The sequence below is a fragment of the Arvicanthis niloticus genome, chromosome 26, assembly GCF_011762505.2.
Source record: "Arvicanthis niloticus isolate mArvNil1 chromosome 26, mArvNil1.pat.X, whole genome shotgun sequence".
NCBI classification, from domain to species: Eukaryota; Metazoa; Chordata; class Mammalia; order Rodentia; family Muridae; genus Arvicanthis; species Arvicanthis niloticus.
The window spans coordinates 7,386,714-7,407,365 of record NC_133434.1 but is presented as its reverse complement, the minus strand read 5'-3'; the positions used below and the strand labels follow the sequence as shown (position 1 = coordinate 7,407,365).

At 36.2% G+C, this 20,652-nt stretch overlaps 1 protein-coding gene across 1 annotated transcript; it reads right to left on the bottom strand.

Moving 5' to 3' along the window:
- Window positions 1–323: 323 nt before the first annotated feature.
- On the bottom strand, window positions 324–5,055 carry LOC143439008 (olfactory receptor 8B3-like). The gene is made up of 2 exons (XM_076924718.1): window positions 4,734–5,055; window positions 324–3,464 (listed from the first exon to the last, which is right to left on the bottom strand). Exon 2 carries the CDS (start codon window positions 3,446–3,448, stop codon window positions 2,516–2,518), a length of 933 nt encoding a protein of 310 aa, XP_076780833.1. The 5' UTR covers window positions 3,449–3,464; window positions 4,734–5,055; the 3' UTR covers window positions 324–2,515.
- Between the last annotated feature and the right edge of the window lie 15,597 nt (window positions 5,056–20,652).

Sequence of the window (20,652 nt, the reverse complement as noted above, 5' to 3'; positions counted from 1 at the left end):
TTTGTCATGAGATTTTTAACTGCCACTGTTACTTCAGTACAAATTATGGGTCTAAGTTATTTATTTGTTGATAAGATATGGGAAATAAAAATAGTCTAGACACTTTTGATGCAGTCAATGTTATAACAACTTTGTGAAAAAATCCAGTAGTTCTGTAAATAGGTAGAATTAGAGTTATTATATGATATAGCAATTATACATAAATATATACTAAGGAGTTCAACATAAAAGGAATAATGTTTATAAGACCATCAATCTTAACACTTGAAGCATAAATTAAACCCAAGTATGCATCATTTAATGAATAAAAGAACAAATTATACTATCATATATCAAAATTTTATTCTGGTTTTAAAACAATGAGTATTGAATTACTATTCAGTGTATATGAACTTTGAGAATATATTGCCACACATATTAAGAAAAACCAACCTGTATCATTTAACTTAATGGTTTTCCAAAATTAAAATATAGACAAAAAATAAAATAAAACAATAGTAAGATTATCTTTACCCCAGGTTCACAGTGAATTGGAGAATTTTCTTCAAAACAAAATCTAGAATATTTCTTATTGGAAATGGTGAACTATGAAATTGTGAAATTATGTTTTTAAGTATTCTAAGTGTGCTACTTGTCAGCTTGGAATTTAACCAACAGGGAATAAGCTTTCTTCTTTCCCCACATCTTGGCCAACATTTTTTTGTTTTGATTTGATTTGTTTTGTCAGATGTGGCCAAATTTCATCAAACTGTAGGAATCTGGTCTCTTAAGATGAGTCATTGTCTTCAAAGTCCATTTTTAACATTCACAACAGTTTACTTTCACCATCAGGCTTCTAACAGAGGACACCTAGTTAGGGTGGTTCCAATACTAACTCTGAGCAGAGAATCCCAAGTTCCATTAAACAAATTGAGAGTTTCATTAGAAAACCATCTTTGCATCTTTAGGACTGTTATATTTTTAAGGAAGTAGAAGTCAAAGTTTACCCAATAAAGTAGAAATATTCATCTCTGTTAATAGATTTGGCTTCAGTGCCTATGCAGTAAGAATCCAGAAATAGCCATCTACCCTCTAAAACTTAATTAAAAGAGCATATATATATATATATATATATATATATGTATATATATATATATATACATATATATATGTGTGTGTGTGTGTGTACATGTGCATATAAATATATTGCATGCAATAACAATTGATGAATAAAAAGTACATGAATATGAATTTGAATTTGAAAGAGAGCACAGAGAGGTTTACAGAGAGTTTGTAGGAAGGAAAGGGAAGTGAAAGATGTATTTAAAATACTAGCTCAAAAATAAGGAAACAAGAAGCCATATTAATAGTGAAAGGCAGAATATGGAAATCATCCAGTGAAGCAACTGTGGGAAGATAAATAAAGAGTTTCGGTGACATTTGCTTCCCAAGTCTATTTTCAGGGGAACTTTACTTGAAGGTAAGGTTTAAATAAAAGGCAAGAAGCATGCATAACTAAGCAGTCTGGACAAGGTGTGGTCCTATCCATCATTGTCTCAATTCTAAGTCCTTCCTGTAAAATCACTCTTACAAAGTGATCTGACATGTTGTTAAGATCTGACATGTTGTTAATGACAAGTTTCTCTTTTGTCAGACAAGTTGTCCCCAGTGTTTTGACCTTTTCTTATTCCAGTAGGAGATTCCTAGAGAAATAAACATTTATTTGTCTCTATTCTTTCAGTATTCTGATGGTCAAGGAGATTGTCATAGGTACCTGTTTACAATGCATTCAAAAGGTGTCCTGGGGCTCCTAATTCTTCTTTTTGTATGTTTTTGGTATCTTGATAGATACGTTAAGTGTGCATCCTAATAATCTTGCCAAAGGTGAATTATGATTTTAAATTAACTCTCAGTTGGGACTGCATCAATATAATTATATTGTCCTTTTAATTTTCATATTGCCATTCACAGAAGGAACAAAAACAGAAATATTATGATGTACCCCAGACTTGGCTATCTGCTTTTGAAAAGAAAATCTAAATGTATTTAGATCAAACTGCTAACTAAATCAACTCAATTGTGTGTTTTTTTTTAACTTTTCAGAGATTGAGCAGAGAATGTATGATAGAGTCTTTACACCTGCAACAGTCATTGCACTAAAAACTCTATGTATCAACTGACAACATTTGAAAATGATATATTTATGCCCAGAGTAGGAAGAAAAAGGCACAGGCATAACATAAGATTCATATTTCATTTCAGGTGGCAGACGTGACTAGTGTACCACAAAGGCATGCTGATAACCAAGGATTACTTTTAAAGATAAATAAAGTATTCTTTATATTATAGGATAACATATAATGATAATTAATAAAGCACATATTATAGATGAAGGACGTGTACACAATATAATTTTCAACTTATGAACACATGACAGAAAGAAATATGACAGAAAGCTGTGCTCAAAAAGACTTTTTTTCTCTACTCAGAATTTCTTTTATCTTTAACTGCAGAAAAGGGTTAAACTGAATTTTGATCAATACATTCTCCTACTCAGGGTTTTTCTCAGGGCAACTTTAACATCTTTGTTTCTGAAGCTATAGATTAAAGGATTCATCATGGGAACCACAATAGTATAAAAGATGGAAGAAATTTTTCCCTCATCCATAGACCCAGCTGTGGAGGGCTGAAGATACATAAATGTGCTTGATCCAAAAAACAGAGAAACAGCAAATATATGAGAACTGCAGGTACTGAAGGCTTTGTATCTGCTCTCAGTGGACCTCACTTGGAATATGTTGTACAGAATGAAGCCATAAGAAATAAGAATGATGGCAGTAGGAACAATAATATCCTTTCCTGCTACAATTAACAGCTCTATTTCATTGACATAAGTGCTGGTGCAGGAGAGCTGCAGTAAAGGGAGGAGGTCACAGAAATAGTGATTGATGCTATTCCCATCACAAAAGGTCAGTCGAAGCATGCAAACAGTGTGGATCATGGCGCCCAAAAGTCCCATCAAATATGAACCAAGCATAAGATAGGAGTACACCTTAGGGGACATAGCAATGGTATACAAGAGTGGATTACAGATAGCCACATAGCGATCATAGGCCATTGATGTTAATACATAATATTCAGATATGGCAAAGAAGCAAAAGAAGTAGAGTTGAGTCATGCACCCCATATAAGAGATAACATTCTTCTTTAGTATGAAGTTCATCAGCATTTTGGGTGTAATCACTGAAGAATAACAGAGATCTATGAGGGACAAGTTAAAGAGAAAAAAGTACATGGGAGTGTGAAGCTGAGAGTTCAGGGCAATTAGGATGATCAAGGCCAAATTTCCTAATGTGGTTACCATATATATTATTAGAAAAAGTAAGAAGAGGGGTATTTGGAGTTCAGGCTCCTCTGTTATCCCCAAGAGAATGAACTCCAACACCAAAGAGCCATTGGCCACAACCATTCTTCCCTAGTAAAATCTGGAAAGACAAAAATATGCAAACTTACAAGAGAAAACAACTGACAAAAATCTATGATAATCTTGAGAAATGTACTGATAATATACTAACCCACTTGAAAATACTCTACCCACTTTTGATGTTACCATAATGTAAACTGGTATTCTTTCCCCACTAAATATAGTAAATATCATGCCTACCTCTAACTTTAGCACTTGGAAGGCATATGCAGAAAGACTTCCAAAAGTATAAGATCAGCCTGGTCTACAGAGCTATGAAATGATAACTCCTCTTCACACACACACACACACACACACACACACTCACTCACAGAGTATCACAAGTAGCCTATACAACTGAGTTATGTACTGTCATTTTAACATGACAGCTAGAACAATCAAGAGAAAATAGTAAAATGAAATGGAATAATACAGAATTATTCATTTCTCTTTTCATCCTTTGTTTACTATCCATTTCAGATATAGAGGGAAGGTTCAGGAAACTAGTACCAACCTCAGGTTTCACTCTGTGCAGTGGAAATCATGAGCATTGTTTCCATACAAAAGAACCAGAATCTGAGACTAGTTAAGGTACTCAGGAAAACTCATGATCTAAAAGAATTTTAAGTATGTCATGAAGAAGTAGGTTACTAAGTAAAACATTACAATTTAAAGTTCTACTGGCTTTCTGGATAGTGCCAATTCACCTTTTTTTAGACATTCTTCTTTGAATTTCACTTAAATCATAAGATTGCACTAAAGAGAGGAATGGGCATGGCATGGATCCTTGAACTAGTCTCAACTTAACGTTAATGTGCAAAACACAGGGAAACACACTCCAGGGGAAACCCTGAATAATCTTCCCTCTATGTGAAATTTGAAATGGTGATATTCACATGAAAAGAAAGAAGAATGTTGGTTGCTAGAACTAGTAGAAAATTAAAACAGATGACATTTGGCCAAGTAGAATAATATTCAATTATGCAACAAGAATAGATTCTTGATTTCAAATGTTCGGCAACGATAAACAAACTAACAGTGCTATATTTTATATCTAAGTTTGCTTTAAAAATGCTTTATTTTTATACACATCCATAAAACCACACAAATGTTTATGAAAGGCTTATATGAATTAGCTTCATTTATTCAACAATGCATATCTTGATGAAAACAACAAGAATTGTGTGACAGATATACTACTTTGCATATTAGTAGTAACTCAACAAAATTATATATATTATATGTATATATATGTATTAAAATACTAGTGTGAATAGATTTTAAAACTTACCTTACTTAGCAAAGAAAAATGTATGACCTCACTGTCATTATTACTTACTCATCTTAGAAATTCAATAGCAGGTTCTGAATCTTGGCCTTAATTCTATGCAAATTCTGAGCAAAGTTATTTTCATGCCTTTTCCTATACCTTTCTAAATTATTGCCCATTGGTTGTAATATCACTCCTTAATCCAGTAAAATATGAGAAAAACAAGCCAATTTTCTTTAATCATATTGCCACTTAAAACTCCAGTTTCATATGGGTTTAATTTCCTAATGCAATCAGAATATGCCAGAAGCTTTTTTTTTTGAGACTTCAAAGAGACTGAAGATAGCTATAAAAAGACACTGACATGACTATTTGTATATGCCAGACTATGAAGTATCCTTATTGCCTCAGAGATTCAATCAGTGCTTGCCCTGGCCATTTGGGATTGCACATCCTCAGTGCTTGAGCCAAAACTAAACTCTGATTTTCTAATTACCTTCTTCAGAGATGGCCATCATTTGTTTCTTAGAGTTTTCTACAGTTCCAATTCTTTTATTTTATTTGGTTAAAAAAAAGTTCATGGAATTTAATAACACTTTAACTATAATCTCCCTGATAGATCTCTTAAATCATTTTTAATTTGTGTTATTGTTTGCTGATCTAGACATGGATACTAAAAACTTCTGTATTTTTACTAGAGTTCAAACATAAAACCACTGTTCCCAGCCATCTAAAATTAACTTTACTTGTTGCTTACATTCTGATTCTAACATTTCTTGAAATTAGCACTTAAATTTCAAACTCTCTTAGTCTTTAAACAAAATAGTTTACAATTCATGTCATCAATTTTTATACATTTTATTGAAAATTTTGGAAGTAAAGGGATTGGGGAATTGGAAATTGAATTCTTAAAGCAATAGATGGAGAGAGAAAGTTAACAACTCTTAAACCAGGTTGCACTTATTATAAAACAGGCATGGTAAATAAAGTATACATTTCATCAGGTATTTGTGGTAAATGATTTTGGAAAAAAAAAGTAAAATGTAAAAGGCAATGCCCTGCAAATCAGAAATAGTGAAACTGGTTACTGTAAGTAATCAGTGCTTATGGATTTATAACAAGTTTTTGTCTAGATTATTTCACCATGAATTGAAAATAAAATAAATTGAAAGCGCATTTAAATTAAATGTATAGGCTAGATAATTTCTGGTGTTATAATCACTAGATCCAGAACAACATACTAGAAATGCACAAACATCAATTTTCCATTATGACAAATCATAATTATCTAAAATAGATAATACACTTATAGTTTTGGTGAGATAAGTTTGGACACATATTTGTAATATCATTTCAGTTTCAGAAGAAATGATAATTGGTATATTGTGACATACTTGTGGCCTTGATTTACCTGTTTTAAAACTTAAATGTTCCTGGGGATTGTGTGTTCTTCCAATATCTCAATGTATTCAGCAAAATCTATTAAATTTACACCAGGCCAAGAGAATTCACAGGTTCCTGTAGCATCAGCCATCAGATTTTTAAATTTTTATTTATTTATTTACTTATTTATTTATTTAATGAGTACACAGTAGCTGTCCTCAGACACACCAGAAGAGGGTATCAGATCCCATTACAGATGGTTGTAAGCCATCATGTGGTTGCTGGGAATTGAACTCTGAACCTCTGGGAGAGCAGTCAATGCCATCTCTGCCATGACAACTAAGCCATCTCTCCAACCCTGCAAGTAGATTTTTAATTCCAGGCAGATAAGAAACTTCCAGAAAATCCTAGGCTTGATAATGATAAAATATACCCCAAAACACAAATGGGAAGCAATATATTAAAAATGAAAATTGAATCAAGTGGTTATCTTTATACTGTGATAAGAATGGTTAATTTGCTTCTGCAAAAATCAAGAAATTATAATTTGAACTTAGTGAGCCATAGTACTCAATAGATGATTGTGAAGATGTGTTGGTCCAAGTGTATATAAACTCCATATAAACTGTATTAATATCTATTAAGAAAATTGGTCTGTTTCTAGAACACATGCTTTCTGAGCATCAAAGCCTCACAGTGCAAAAAAAAAAAAAAAAAAAAAATGTCAAGGACTGGCCTCTGCTTGGAGATTCATTACCTCAATTTCCCTTTTGATTATTCCATGACCCCAACCCTTGATTCTTAGAAAGAGATGGCAAGTACAAGCATAGACAATAAGATAGTCAGGTGGTATCCCATTCTAAAATTACCATTCTGATCATACCTAGACCTAAATTAGCACTGTCCCAGGCTGATCTTTAACTCAGATACCTATGTGCCTTTGTAACCATAAACAACAAAAAAATTAGCTGGGTAGGATCTTGCATTATAATCATGGCTCTTCAAACCTCTTTATCTCCTTAGTACCTTTCTGAGAAGCTGGCTCATAGTGCAGCTGCCTCTCTGTGTTTGATATGTGAATCTCCTTATACAATTCATATTGTATCCTTTATATTTTCCATAGTTGAGAAATTATATATTTTTGAACTCATACTTTCAGCATTCTTACCCACAGCCTTAAGTGCTGTTCTGAAGGTCATTTGGCTGAGACATAGAGAAATCTTCTCTATGGACTCTACTGTCTCAGATTGTCATAGAGTCATTGACCTTGGCAGAGAGGATTTTATGGAAGGAAAAACATGACAATGTATACACTATTATATAAACAAGCGTTATGCCCATAGCATCCCTCAACATTCATGGAGGCTCATGCACTGCTTGCCCTCTTCCACCAGCAGGAAACCTCATCATGTGGTTTTTCCCCATAACAAAGCCAGACTCAGCAGATAAATACAAACACACTGAAAATCAAATGAAAGAGAAAGAATGAATTTAGACAGTAGCATTCTGTGACTTGTAGGCACTTTAATGATCCTTGCAGTCAAATCAAGGTAGTAAAACACCTTTTCAAGTCTTGACCTTAGAGATTAAGCCCTTTTAAAAACCTATTATATTTCAGCATATATATATGTCAAGCCACCATGGCTTTATGAATCATTTATAAAGTTTCAATCTATAAAATAATTAATGAACTGTTTTACAGTTTTTATTGTTGTCTTACACTTAAGCAGCACAAGAGTAGGAAGAGATCGTGCCATCAAAGTTAAGCTTTTTCTTATTGAAATAGACTCTTTTATGATATATTATTAAACATGCTAATCACAAATAAAAAATAATAGTTGGTTATAATTTCAAACCACAATAAACGCAAAAAAATTAACAGCAAAATCTGCAGAGAAAGATATCAGATGGTAATTAAGAAACAAATTTATGCAAAACAATTGAAAGACAGTAAAACTTCAGTAATAATTCTACAGCCTATCAATAACATCTGAAATGAAAGACATTGCTGTCTTAAAAAAAAAGACATACATTCAAAAGTATCATAATCAAGGTCTATTACATTCTGTGTCTATCAGACTCACCTCAGTAGAATGGGAGCCTAAAGAGGTGTAGGAGAGTTGACGAAGTAGACTTCAAATTACCAACTGTGAATTGAAAGAATAAGAAATTGTGTATTGAAAAAATTACTAATTCATTAAGTGGTTATACAAATTATAAACATATAAGCATGCAATAGTGGGAAAAGTAACAACATTGCACAACTATTTAAAAGTCTGACCTGAGCAGAGTATAAAAACAGAGCAAGCAGTTGGAATGACTGTCAATCAATTCCAAGAATGGAAAGGTCATACAATTAGAATAAAATTAGAAAACATGATTTTACAAAATTTAAAATAAAATACGCCAAAAGGATACATGTAGAATTTTGAATCAAACAGCATGTTCTTCTAAATAAACCAACTGAATATTAACTAGAATAAATAAATATTATATTAGGCCATAATAATAATAATATCATAACAAATTTGAAAAATTTGACATGACAAGTCCCTTAATTGAGCACCATGGTAAGAAACGAAAAAATAATGTAGAAAACTTTTGGCCATTTAATAAATATGAAGTCATAAAACAATAGAATTTTGAGAAGGATACTGTAGAAAGAAAATATTTTAAAGGAGACTCAATAGAATGTAGTAAGAAAACAAATGGGAAACAAAACAACTCAAAACTTTTTTAAAAAATAACAATAATTAACAAGGAAAGACACGATCTGAGGCCTGGTGCAGACCCCTGCCCAGTCTGCTCCTGTGGACACTGGATTCCTCCTGAGACATCCTAGAGGGTCCACTGAACCCAGAGCAGTAAGTAAGAAGACCCACTCACTGCCCTACGCCCAGAGCTGGGTACGGGAAGCACTCAGATTCCAGCAGATCCTCAAAACCTGCCCCTGTGGACTAGCACACCTCTTCCGCCAATTTCCCAGATCTGAGGCCTGGCTGCTCCTGTGGACATTGGATTCCTCCCTAGACATCCTAGAGGGTGCACTGAACCCAGAGTGGCAGAGGAACAACTGAACTCAGAGCGACAGACAACATATCCCAAGACATAATAGAGGAGCCACTGCACTCAGAGCAGTGGACACATTAGCCTGAGACATCCTAGAGGAGACACTACACCCAGAACAGTGGACACCTAGCTGGTCTGCTACCTAGGAGACACCATATCCTGAGGCATCCTAGAGATACCACTCTACTAAGAGCTGCTGGAGAAGATCACAGATACATCTGGACCCTGAGGAGATCAGACACAAGCAAGGTAACAGGAAAGAGAGGATTCAGTCAGAGAGAGCCAGTACAGGTAGCACTAGAGTTAACCAGATGGCAAAAGGCAAGCGCAAGAACGTAAGCAACAGAATCCAAAGTTACATGGCAACATCAGAACCCAGTTCCCCCATCATAGCAAGCCCTCCATCACACTGGAAAAACACCCCATCACACTGGAAAAGCAGGATCCAGAATTAAAATCACTTCTCATGATGATGATAGAGGACTTTAAGAAGGACATAAATAAAACTCTCAAAGAATTTAAGGAGAACACAGGTAGACAGATAGAAGCTCTTAAAGAGGAAACACAAAAATGCTTTAATGAATTGCAAGAAAACACAAACAAACAGGTGAAGGAATTAAACAAAACCATCCAAGATCTAAAAATGGAAGTAGAAACAGTAAAGAAATCACAAAAGGAGACTACCTGAAGATAGAAAACCTAAGAAAAAAATCAGGAGTCATAGACACAAATATCACCAACAGAATATAAGAGATAGAAGAGAGACTCTCATGTGCAGAAGATACCATGGAAAACATTGACACAACTTTCAAAGAAAATGCAAAATGCAAAAAGCTAATAACCCAAAACATACAGGAAATTCAGGACACAATGAGAAGGCCAAACCTGAGGATAATAGGTATAGATGAGGGAGAAGACTCCCAACTTAAAGGACCAGTAAATATCTTCAACAAAATTATAGAGGAAAACTTTCCTAACCTACAGAAAAAGATGTCCATAAATATACAAGAAGCCTACAGAACTCCAAATACTTTAGGCCACAAAAGAAATATCTCCCACCACATAAAAATCAAAACATCAAATGTACAAAACAAAAAATACTAAAAGCAGTAAGGGAAAAAGGTAAAGTAACATATAAAGGACAATCTATAAGAATTACACCAGACTTCTCACCAGAGACCATAAAAGCCAGAAGATCCTGGACTGATATAATACAGATCCTAAGAGAACACAAATGCCAGCCCAGACTACTATACCCAGCAAAACTCTCAATCAATATTGATGGAGAAACCAAAATATTCCATTGATTACAAATCAAATTTATACAATATCTTACCATAAATCCAGCACTTCAAAGGATAATTGGTGGAAAACTCCAACACAAGGAGGGAAACTACAACCTAGAAAAAGCAAGAAAGTGATTTTCCAACAACCCTAAAGAAGATAGCTACACAAACATAACTCCACCGCCAATAACAAAAATAACAGGAAACATCATTCATTTTTTCCTTAATATCTCTTAATATCAATGGACTCAATTCTCCAATAAAAAGACATAGACTATCAGACTGGATACGTAAACATGACCCAGAATTTTGCTGCATACAGGAAACGCACTTCTGTGAAAAAGAAAAACACTACCTAAGAGTAAACAGATGGAAAACAACCTTCCAAGTAAACAGTCCCAAGAAACAAGCTGGAGTAGTGATTCTAATATCAAATAAAATCGTTTTTCAACCAAAAGTAATCAAAAAAGATAAAGAAGGACATTTCATATTCATCAAAGGAAAAATGTACCAAGAGGAACTCTCAATTCTGAACATCTATGCCCCAAATGCAAGGGCACCTACATACATAAAAGAAACTTTACTAAAGCTAAAAGCATACATTGCACCTCACATAATAATAGTGGGAGATTTCAACACCCCACTCTCAGCAATGGAAAGATCATGGAAACAGAAACTAAACCAAGACACAATGAAACTAACAGAAGTTATGAACCAATTGGACTTAACTGACATCTATAGAACATTCCATCCTAAAACAAAAGAATATATCTTTTTCTCGGCACATCATGGTACCTTCTCCAAAATAGATCATATAATTGGTCACAAAACAGGCCTTAACAGATACAAAAAGATTGAAATGATTCCTTGTACCCTATCAGACCACCATGGACTATGACTTGTCTTTAATGTGGACAAAAACAATGGAAAGCCCACATACACATAGAAACTGAACAATACTCTACTCAGTGATGACTTGGTCAAGGAAGGAATAAAGAAAGAAATTGAAGACGTTTTAGAGTTAAATGAAAATGAGGATACAAAATATCAAAACTTGTGGGACTCCATGAAAGCAGTACTAAGAGGAAAACTCATAGCTCTAGGTGCCCTCAAAAAGAAACTCGAAAGAGCATAAACTAACAACTTGACAACTCACCTGAAAGCATTCGAACAAAAAGAAGCTAATATACCCGAGAGGAGTAGACAGCAGGAAATAATCAAACTCAGAGCTGAAATCAACCAAGTTGAAATAAAAAAAAATTATACAAAATATCAAAAAAACCAGGAGCTGGTTCTTTGATAAAATCAACAAGATAGACAAACCCTTAGCCAGACTAACCAAAGGGCACAGAGACAGTACTCAAATTAATAAAATCAGAACTGAAAAGGGAGACATAACAATAGAAATTTAAAAAATCGCCAGATCCTACTACAAATGCCCATACACAACAAAATGGAAAAATCTGGATGAAATGTACAATTTTCTAGACAGATACCAAGTATCAAAATTAAAACAGGAACAGATAAACAATCTAAATGGTCTCATAACCCCTAAAGAAATAAAGGCAGTCATTAAAAGCCTCCCCACCAAAAAAAGTCCGGGCCAGATGGTTTTAGTGCAGAATTCTATCAGACCTTCAAGGAAGACCTAATACCAATTCTCTTCAAGCTATTCCACAGAATAGAAACAGAAGGACCAATACCCAATTAGTTCTATGAAGCTACAATTATGCTCATACCTAAACCTCACAAAGACCCAATAAAGAAAGAGAACTACAGACTCAATAAATTCTCGCAAACTGAATCCAACAACACATCAAAGCAATCATCATCATGATCAAGTAAGCTTTATCCCAGGAATGCAAGGATGGTTCAATATTCAGAAATCCATCAATGTAATCCACTACATAAATAAACTCAAAGAAATAAAACCACATGATCATCTCACTAGATGCTGAGAAAGCATTTGACAAAATTCAACATCCCTTCATGTTAAAAGTCTTGGAAAGATCAGGAATTCAAGGCCCATACCTAAACATAGTAAAAGCAATATACAGCAAGCCAGTAGCCAACATCAAACTAAATGGAGAGAAACTGGAAGCAATACCACTAAGATCAGGGACTAGATAAAGCTGCCCACTCTCACCCTACCTATTCACTATAGTACTGGAAGTCCTAGCTAGAGCAATTAGACAACAAAAGGAAGTCAAAGGGATACAAATAGGAAAGGAAGAAGTTAAAATTTCACTATTTGCAGATGATATGATAGTATACTTGAGTGACCCTAATATTTTCCAGAGAACTCCTAAACCTGATAAACAGCTTCAGCAAAGTAGCTGGAAATAAAATCACTCAAATAAATCAATAGCCTTCCTCTATTCAGAGAATAAACAGGCTGAGAAAAAAATTAGGAATATGACACCCTTCACAATAGCCACAAATAAAATAAAGTATCTTGGAGTGAATCTAACCAAGCAAGTGAAAGATCTGTATGACAAGAACTTCAAGTCTCTGAAGAAAGATTGAAGAAGATCTCAGAAGATGGAAAGATGTCCCATGCTCCTGGATTGGCAGGATTAATATAGTAAAAATGGCCATCTTGCCAAAAGCAATCTACAGATTCAATGCAATCCCCATCAAAATTCCTAATCAATTCTTCATAGAGATAGAAAGAGCAATTTGCAAATTCATTTGGAACAACTTAAAATCCAGGATAGCAAGAACTATTCTCAAGAATAAAAGAACTTCTGGAGGAATCACAATCCCTGACCTCAAACTGTAATACAGAGCAATACTGATAAAAACCGCATGGTATTCGTACAGAGTCAGACAGGAAGATCAATGGAATAGAATTGAAGATCCAGAAATGAACCCACACACCTATGATCACTTGATCTTTGACAAAGGAGCTAAAACCATCCAGTGGAAAAAGGACAGAATTTTTAGCAAATGGTGCTGGTTCAACTAGAGGTCATCATGTAGAAGGATGCAAGTCTATCCATTCTTATCTCCTTGTACAAAGCTCAAGTCCAAGTGGATAAAGGACCTTCACATAAAACCAGATACACTGAAACGAATAGAAGAGAAGGTGGGGAAGACCCTTGAATACTTAGGCACAGGGGAAAAGTTCCTGAACAGAACACCAATGGCTTATGCTCTAAGATCAAGAATTGACAAATGGGACCTCATAAAATTGCAAAGCTTCTGTAAGGCAAACTACATTGTCAATAAGACAAAATGGCAACGACTGGGAAAAGATCTTAAACAATCCTACATCTGATAGAGGGCTAATTTCCAAGATATACAAAGAACTTAAAAAAATATACTCCAGACATCCAAATAACCCTATTAAAAAATGGGGTACAGAGCTAAACAAAGAACTCTCAACAGAACAAACTTGCATGGCGGCCGGAAAGCACCTTAAGAAATGCTCAACATCCTTAGTCATCAGGGAAATGCAAATCAAAACAACCCTGAGATACCACCTCACACCAATCAGAATGGCTAAGATCAAAAACTCATGTGATAGTAGATGCTGGTGAGGATGCAGAGAAAGAGGAACACTACTCCATTGTTGGTGGGATTGCAAGCTGGTACAACCACTCTGAAAATCAGTCTGGCGTTTTCTCAGGAAACTGGACACAGCATTACCTGAGGATCCAGCTGTATACTCCTGGGCATATACCTAGAAGATGCTCCAACATATAACAAAGACATATGCTCCACTATGCTCATAGCAGCCTTATTTATAATAGCCAGAAGCTGGAAAGAACCCAGATGTCTCTCAACAGAGGAATGGATACAAAAAATGTGATACATTATTACTCAGCTATTAAAAATAATGAATTTGAGAAATTCTTAGGTAAATGGATGGAACTAGAAATTATCTGGAGTGAGTTAACCCAATCACAAAAGAACACACATGGTATTTACTCACTGATAAGTGAATGTTAGTCCAAAAGCTTGGAATAGCGAAGACTCAACTCACAGACCACATGAAGCTTATGAAGAAGAAAGACCAAGTGGGGATGCCTCAGTCCTACTTAGAAGGAGTAACAAAAATACTCAAGGGAGCAAATATCGAATCAAAACATGAGACAGAAACTTAAGGAAGGGCCATCCAGAGACCATTCCACCTGGGTATCCATCCCATGCACAGTCACCTAAGCTAGACACTGATGTGGATCCCTGGAAGTGCATGCTGACAAGAACATGATATATCTGTCTCCTTAGAGGTCTGCCAGAAACTGACACATTCAGAGGACGATGCTCACAGCTAACCACTAATATGATCAAGGGTTTCCCAATGGAGATTTTAGAAAGAAGACTGAAGGAGCAGAAAGGGTTTATGACCCCATGAGGAGAGCAACAATACCAACCAACCAGAGCTCCCCAGGGTCTAAACCACAAGCCTGGGAGCACATAGGGAGGGACCCATGACTCCAGCTGTGTATGTAGGGGAGGATGGCCTTTTCGGGCATAGGTGGCAGAGTGTAGCTGCCTGCAGCTAAAGTTACCGGGTTCTCCTGAGAGGAAGCCTAGCAATGAACGGAAATGGAGGGCGAGAGAAACCTGGGGCCAAGACAAAGTATTCTGATCAAGGCCCGAAGTTTAATAATTTGCTTTCACACACAGCCTCATAAAAAAATAATAAAATAAAAACAAGGAAAGACACCAGCATATATACCTATCATTCAAGTCTTTACTATTTTATGGGCAAATGTGATTACTTCTGTTAATGTTTTATTATGCCAGCATTTTCATGAGGAAAATATTAAAATATAGCACCACTAATGAATAAAAATGATAGAATCAATGCATTTTGAAAGTATATGTTTGGTCCTCATTTTCACTGAATTCTAAGAAGTCTTTAATTTCTAATTCCGTTCCTGACCCAGTGGTCATTGAGTAAAGTGTTTTATACTTTCCTTGAGTTTTTAGGCTTTCTGTTGTTTCTTTTGTTGAAGTCCAGCTTTAATAAATGATAGTTTGCTAAGATACATAGAGTATATTTTCTTGTATCTCTTGAGGCTTGTTTTGGGATCAACTATATGGTCAATTTTGGAGAAGGTTATGTGTGGTGCTGAGAAGAAGGAATATTCTCTTATGTTTGTATGAAACTTTGTGTAGATATATGTTAGGTCCTTTTGATTCATAACCTCTGTTAGTTTCATTATTCTCTATTTAGTTTTTGCCTTGATAATCTGCCTATCTGTGAGAGTTGGGTGTTGTTGTCTCCCACTATTAATATATAGGTTCAACGTGTGATTTAAGATTTAATAATGTATCTTTTACCACTGTGGGTACTTTTGCATTTAGGACATAGATGCTCAGAACTGAAAAGTCATCTTGATGGATTTTTCCTTTGATGAGAATGAAGTGTCTTTCTGTATCTCTTTTGGTTACTTTTGATTGAAAGTCTATTTTATTATCTAATAAAATATTTATCTAATAAAATGGATACCTCAACTTGTTTCTTGGATCCCTTTGCTTGGAAAACCTTTTCTAGCCCTGTACGAGATAATGTTTATCTTTGTTGCTGAGGTGTGTGTGTGTGTGTGTGTGTGTGTGTGTGTTTTGTGTGTATTATTAATTCAGGGAAATGATCGATCCTGTTTTTGTGTCCATCCTGTTAGTCTATGTCTCTTTATTCGGGAATTGAGTCCATTATTGTTGAGAAATATAAATGACCAATGATTGGTCGAGTTGTTTGTTTGTTTGTTTGTTTTTTGGTATAGTAATATCCTTGCATTGGAGTTCTTCTAGTATCTTTTGTAGGGCTGGATTTCTGTATAGATATTGTTTAAACTTTTTGCAGAATATCTTGTTTTCTCTGTTTATGGTGATTAAAATTTTGATAGATATAGTAGTCTGTGTTGACATCTGTAGTCTGTTAAAGAGTTCAAAACATCTGCCAAGTTGTTCTGGCATTTTAGAGTCTCTTTTGAGAAGTTGGATGCAATTCTGAAATATTTGGTTTTATATGTTGCTTGGACGTTTCCCCTTGTAGCTTTTCATATTGTTTCTCTGCTCTGTGAGTATTTTGATTGTTATGTGGCTGGAGGATTTTCTTTTCTTTTCCAATCTATTTGGTGTTTTGCAAACTTTTTGTATGTTTACTGACATTTCTTTCTTATAATTTGGGAAGTTTTCTTTTATCTTTTTATTTAAAATATTTTCTGGGCCTTAGAGCTGGGAGTCTTCTTCTATTCATATTACTTCTAAATTTGGCCTTTTCACATTGTTCCAGATTTATTTGGTGCTTTGTATCAGGAACCTTTAAAATTCTCAATAGTTTATGGCTGAAGAGGTCCTGTAGAGATCTATAAACAATCTAGGCTTATTCTAGGGCAGAAGGTCACTCCTTGAAAACTGATAATGTGGTCTAGTGAAATGGCTCTGTGGTTAAGAGCACTGACTTCTCTTCCATAAGTTCAAATCCCAGCAACCATATGGTGGCTCACAACCATCCATAAGTCTAAAGACAGCTACAGTGTTCTTACATAAAATAAATAAAAATTTTTGGGATGGAGTAGGCAGGGCTGGAACAAGCAGGAACAGGGAAGTGGGTTGCGGGGGAGAGAAGAAAACTGACAGTGGAGCACATTGCTAATGAGAATGTCCACACAACTCATTGTACATAATAAACAGGTCAAGCTGGTGCAGGCTTATAACATTTACCCGTATTTTTTAGTATCTTTGGAATAGAATCATGCTCCCCAGGCAACTGAAAGAGAAACCTGAAGACCAATCCAACCACAAAACCATCAACCTATAATCTATTATGCCTGCAAGATATGCACCAGAGACCTAGGAGATGAGATGCTCTTATGACTCAAGTGGAGGGACCCTAAATAAAATGCCAGACAGTAGGGAGAGTGAAGTTATAGAGATTACCTCCAACAGGAAGATAGGACATCAAAGGAGGGGGGTTGTTGCCATCTCACAGTCAAAACTCTAACCCATAATTTTTCCTGTCTGAAGCAACTGTAGAGATGGAAATGGAGATAAGCCTGAGGAAAAGAAGGTTCAGCAACAGGCTCAAAGTGGGATCCAGCTCAAGGGGAGGTCCTAAGGCCTGACACTATTACTGAGGCTATGGAGCACTCACAAAAAGGGACTTATCATGATTGCCCTCCAAAAGGCCCAACAAGCAGCTAAAAGAGTGAGATACAGATACTTACACTCAACCAATGAACAGAAGCTGCTGACTCCTGTAGTTGAATTAGGGAAAAGCTGGAAGAAGTTGAGGAGGGCGACCTTATAGGAGGACCAACAGTCTCAGTTTACCTGGACCTCTAACATCTCTCAAACACTGGACCACCAACCAGGCAGCATTCACCAGCTGATATGAGGCCCCCAACACATATACAGCAGAGGACTGCCAGGTCTGGGTTTAGTCAGAGAAGATGCACCTAACCCTCAAGAGACTGGAGGCCCCAAGCAATTTAGAGGTCTGTTGGGGTTGGAGGTGGGGAGTTATGGAATAGTTGAAGGGTGGACCAGGAGGGGCATAAAATTTGGAGTTTAAAATAAATAAATAAATAAATAAATAAATTTATTTTAGAAAGTGAATTAAAGATTACATTAAAATGATCCTTCATAAGGACTTGGTTGAATCTATTCCAAAGAAGCAGAGATGGTTGAACTTACCAAATTAATAAAGGTATTCAGCTCAGACAGAAATCAGAAAACTATCTTTAGAAATACAAAAATGCTTTGACAAAATACAATATACGTTTGTGATAAAAGTTATGAAAAAGCCAACAATATGCCAGGTCTGTCATGATGATAGAGGAGATGATCTGACAAGGTTCCTGTCCCTGGAGCAGAGCCAACAGGATGTGGGCCTCCTTAGGTACTGATGGTTGCTGTAGATACAAAGCTTAATTTTATAATAATGTACATGTCTTACTTCATGCTCCTCTTTCAGGCAATGTTCTCCCAGCCAAGGTTATCAGGGAATGTTCTTCTTGCCAAGATTAATGACTATGGGATAATTAGAAATGGCATGATTCCAGAAATCAAGATTATGTTTGCTGTTCCTCAGCAATATGATGATGTTATGATGTGCCCTCCCTCCCCCAGCCTTGAGCAGGCCGGAAAGACCTTGTTTACCACAATAGACCTAGTAATAGAACCTAGATAGAGTTATCCACCTTGGCTGTAGGTACAACTGCCTTTGGGAACTTAGAAGAATTGACTGCCCATTAAACTTGCCTTGCAACAAAGGATGGGTTCTCCAACCCATCTCTGGCTGCAGTTTGCAGTTCAATGGAGAGCTCTGGATTTTTGACTCACCCAGGTTTATGGTTGAGAAGAGGATCTAGCAGGTGGAGATGATTGCAAGAGTAATAAAAGAGTGAAAAACAGCTGTAGCATAGTATAGGCCAGCTGCCACTTTTACAGCTTTATTGGATACAGTGGTAGAGGCAAATTTAGTCCCCCAAGATTGGAAAGGAGATCTCAGTGGGAGTTTTATCTGAGATCAAACAAGGCTCTAATGAACAGTTTCTTGAATTTGTGAATAGGCTGCTAAAAGCAGCTGGTAGAAATTCTGAAGACCCTCAGGCAGGAGTTCCTTTTGTTATGCGATTGGCTTATGAGAATGCTAACTACAGTCCAAGCCATGCTTTCACTGCACTGAGATGATAAGGACTGCTCTAAGTATGGGGGCATAGGTCATTTTATGAAAGACTGTCCAAAAAATGGAGGCATAGACAAACAGCAGAATTACTTTCCTGGAATCTTTCCTCAGTGCAGGAAGGATAATTGTTGCCAGGCCTCATGAGATAGGCCCAGATTAAGAACATTTACATTTGATTTAAGACAGTGCTCAGAGTGGGCTCAGCGGAAACTTGTGTGACATTCCTTTTGTCATGGTCACTCCACTCGGACCAGCCCCTAAAAAGGTGTTTTCCTGAATTTGTTTATTGCCTTGCTTGTTCCTTAGGGAGGAAAGGTCAGCCTCAGACCTAAAGACAGTTACAACAGACAGCTTATGGGCCAGAAGTTATAGATAATGATTATGCTAAAGAAATTAAGATTATGCCTGCTTTCCTCCCATGGCATTATGGTTGTGCCTGCTAACAAAAGAATTGCTTAAAGAGTAAGAGAGGACAAGATTGACCTTCAACTTGGCCTTTATCTGATATTCTTACTCAGCTACAAAGGGTTGGTTATTCAATTAATTTAAAACAAAGTTCAAACTTAAGATTTGTGAAACTTGTGGGGCATTATAGCCTGACTTGCCTACTCTAGCTGCCATTCCAGTAAATGCATGTAGAATTATTATAGACATAGAAGATTGTTTTTATACCATTCCTTTACATCCTGGTGAAGGTGGGAGGTTTACATTCAGTGAGTTTGCTTTGTAGAGTGAAAAATTATAAAGGCCATTTTATGAAATATGTGTAGATTTTTTGCCTTACAGAACTGAAAATAAGATTTCAGGCCTTCACATTCCAGGTGAAGGACACTTGCTGGATTACATTCCTCAAGTCTCGCCCAAGGCAGGAAGGCATTCCTGATTACAGATAAAGATGCTACCACCTAGGTGGGGCCCTAGCCCTATAGCCGGAAAAAGTAAAGATAGCAATCTGAAATGGCCGGATAGGGCACAATGGCATGGTAAAAACCACATTTTTGAGAAGAATGCAGGGCGATTTCCACATGACACTAATCATTTAGAGTGAATACCTCTGAATTGTTCCACTGTTTTCATGTTTTGTATCTTTAACAACCCCATCCCACTCCCCTGGTTTGTGGTTTTTCCCTTTAAAACCCTCCAAGGACTGGCCGAGGGGGTCGGACCTTGACTCCAGCGCGAGTACCTGGTCAGACCGCTGGCTGCCAGCTCTTTCCCTAATAAACCTCTGCTGATTGCATCCAGGTATGGTTTCTTGTGATCTTTGGGTGGTCGCGATTCCGGAGGCTTGAGGAAGGGTCTCCCGAGTATGGGGGTCTTCATTTGGGGGCTCGTCCTGGATATGCGACCACCTTAATCCAAGAACCATGCTGGGAGGTAAAGGGACACCGCGGTTTTTTTCTGTCTGGTTGTTGTGTGACCTTTTGTCTAAATCATCTGATTTCTCGTGTGCTAGGGTTGCCTAAATCGTGTGCTGTTTTGTCTAGGTTTGTTTAAGTTATTTGGTTTCTAAGTTGTTTGTGCCCGTCTGTCTGAATTATTTGGTTTCTGAAAA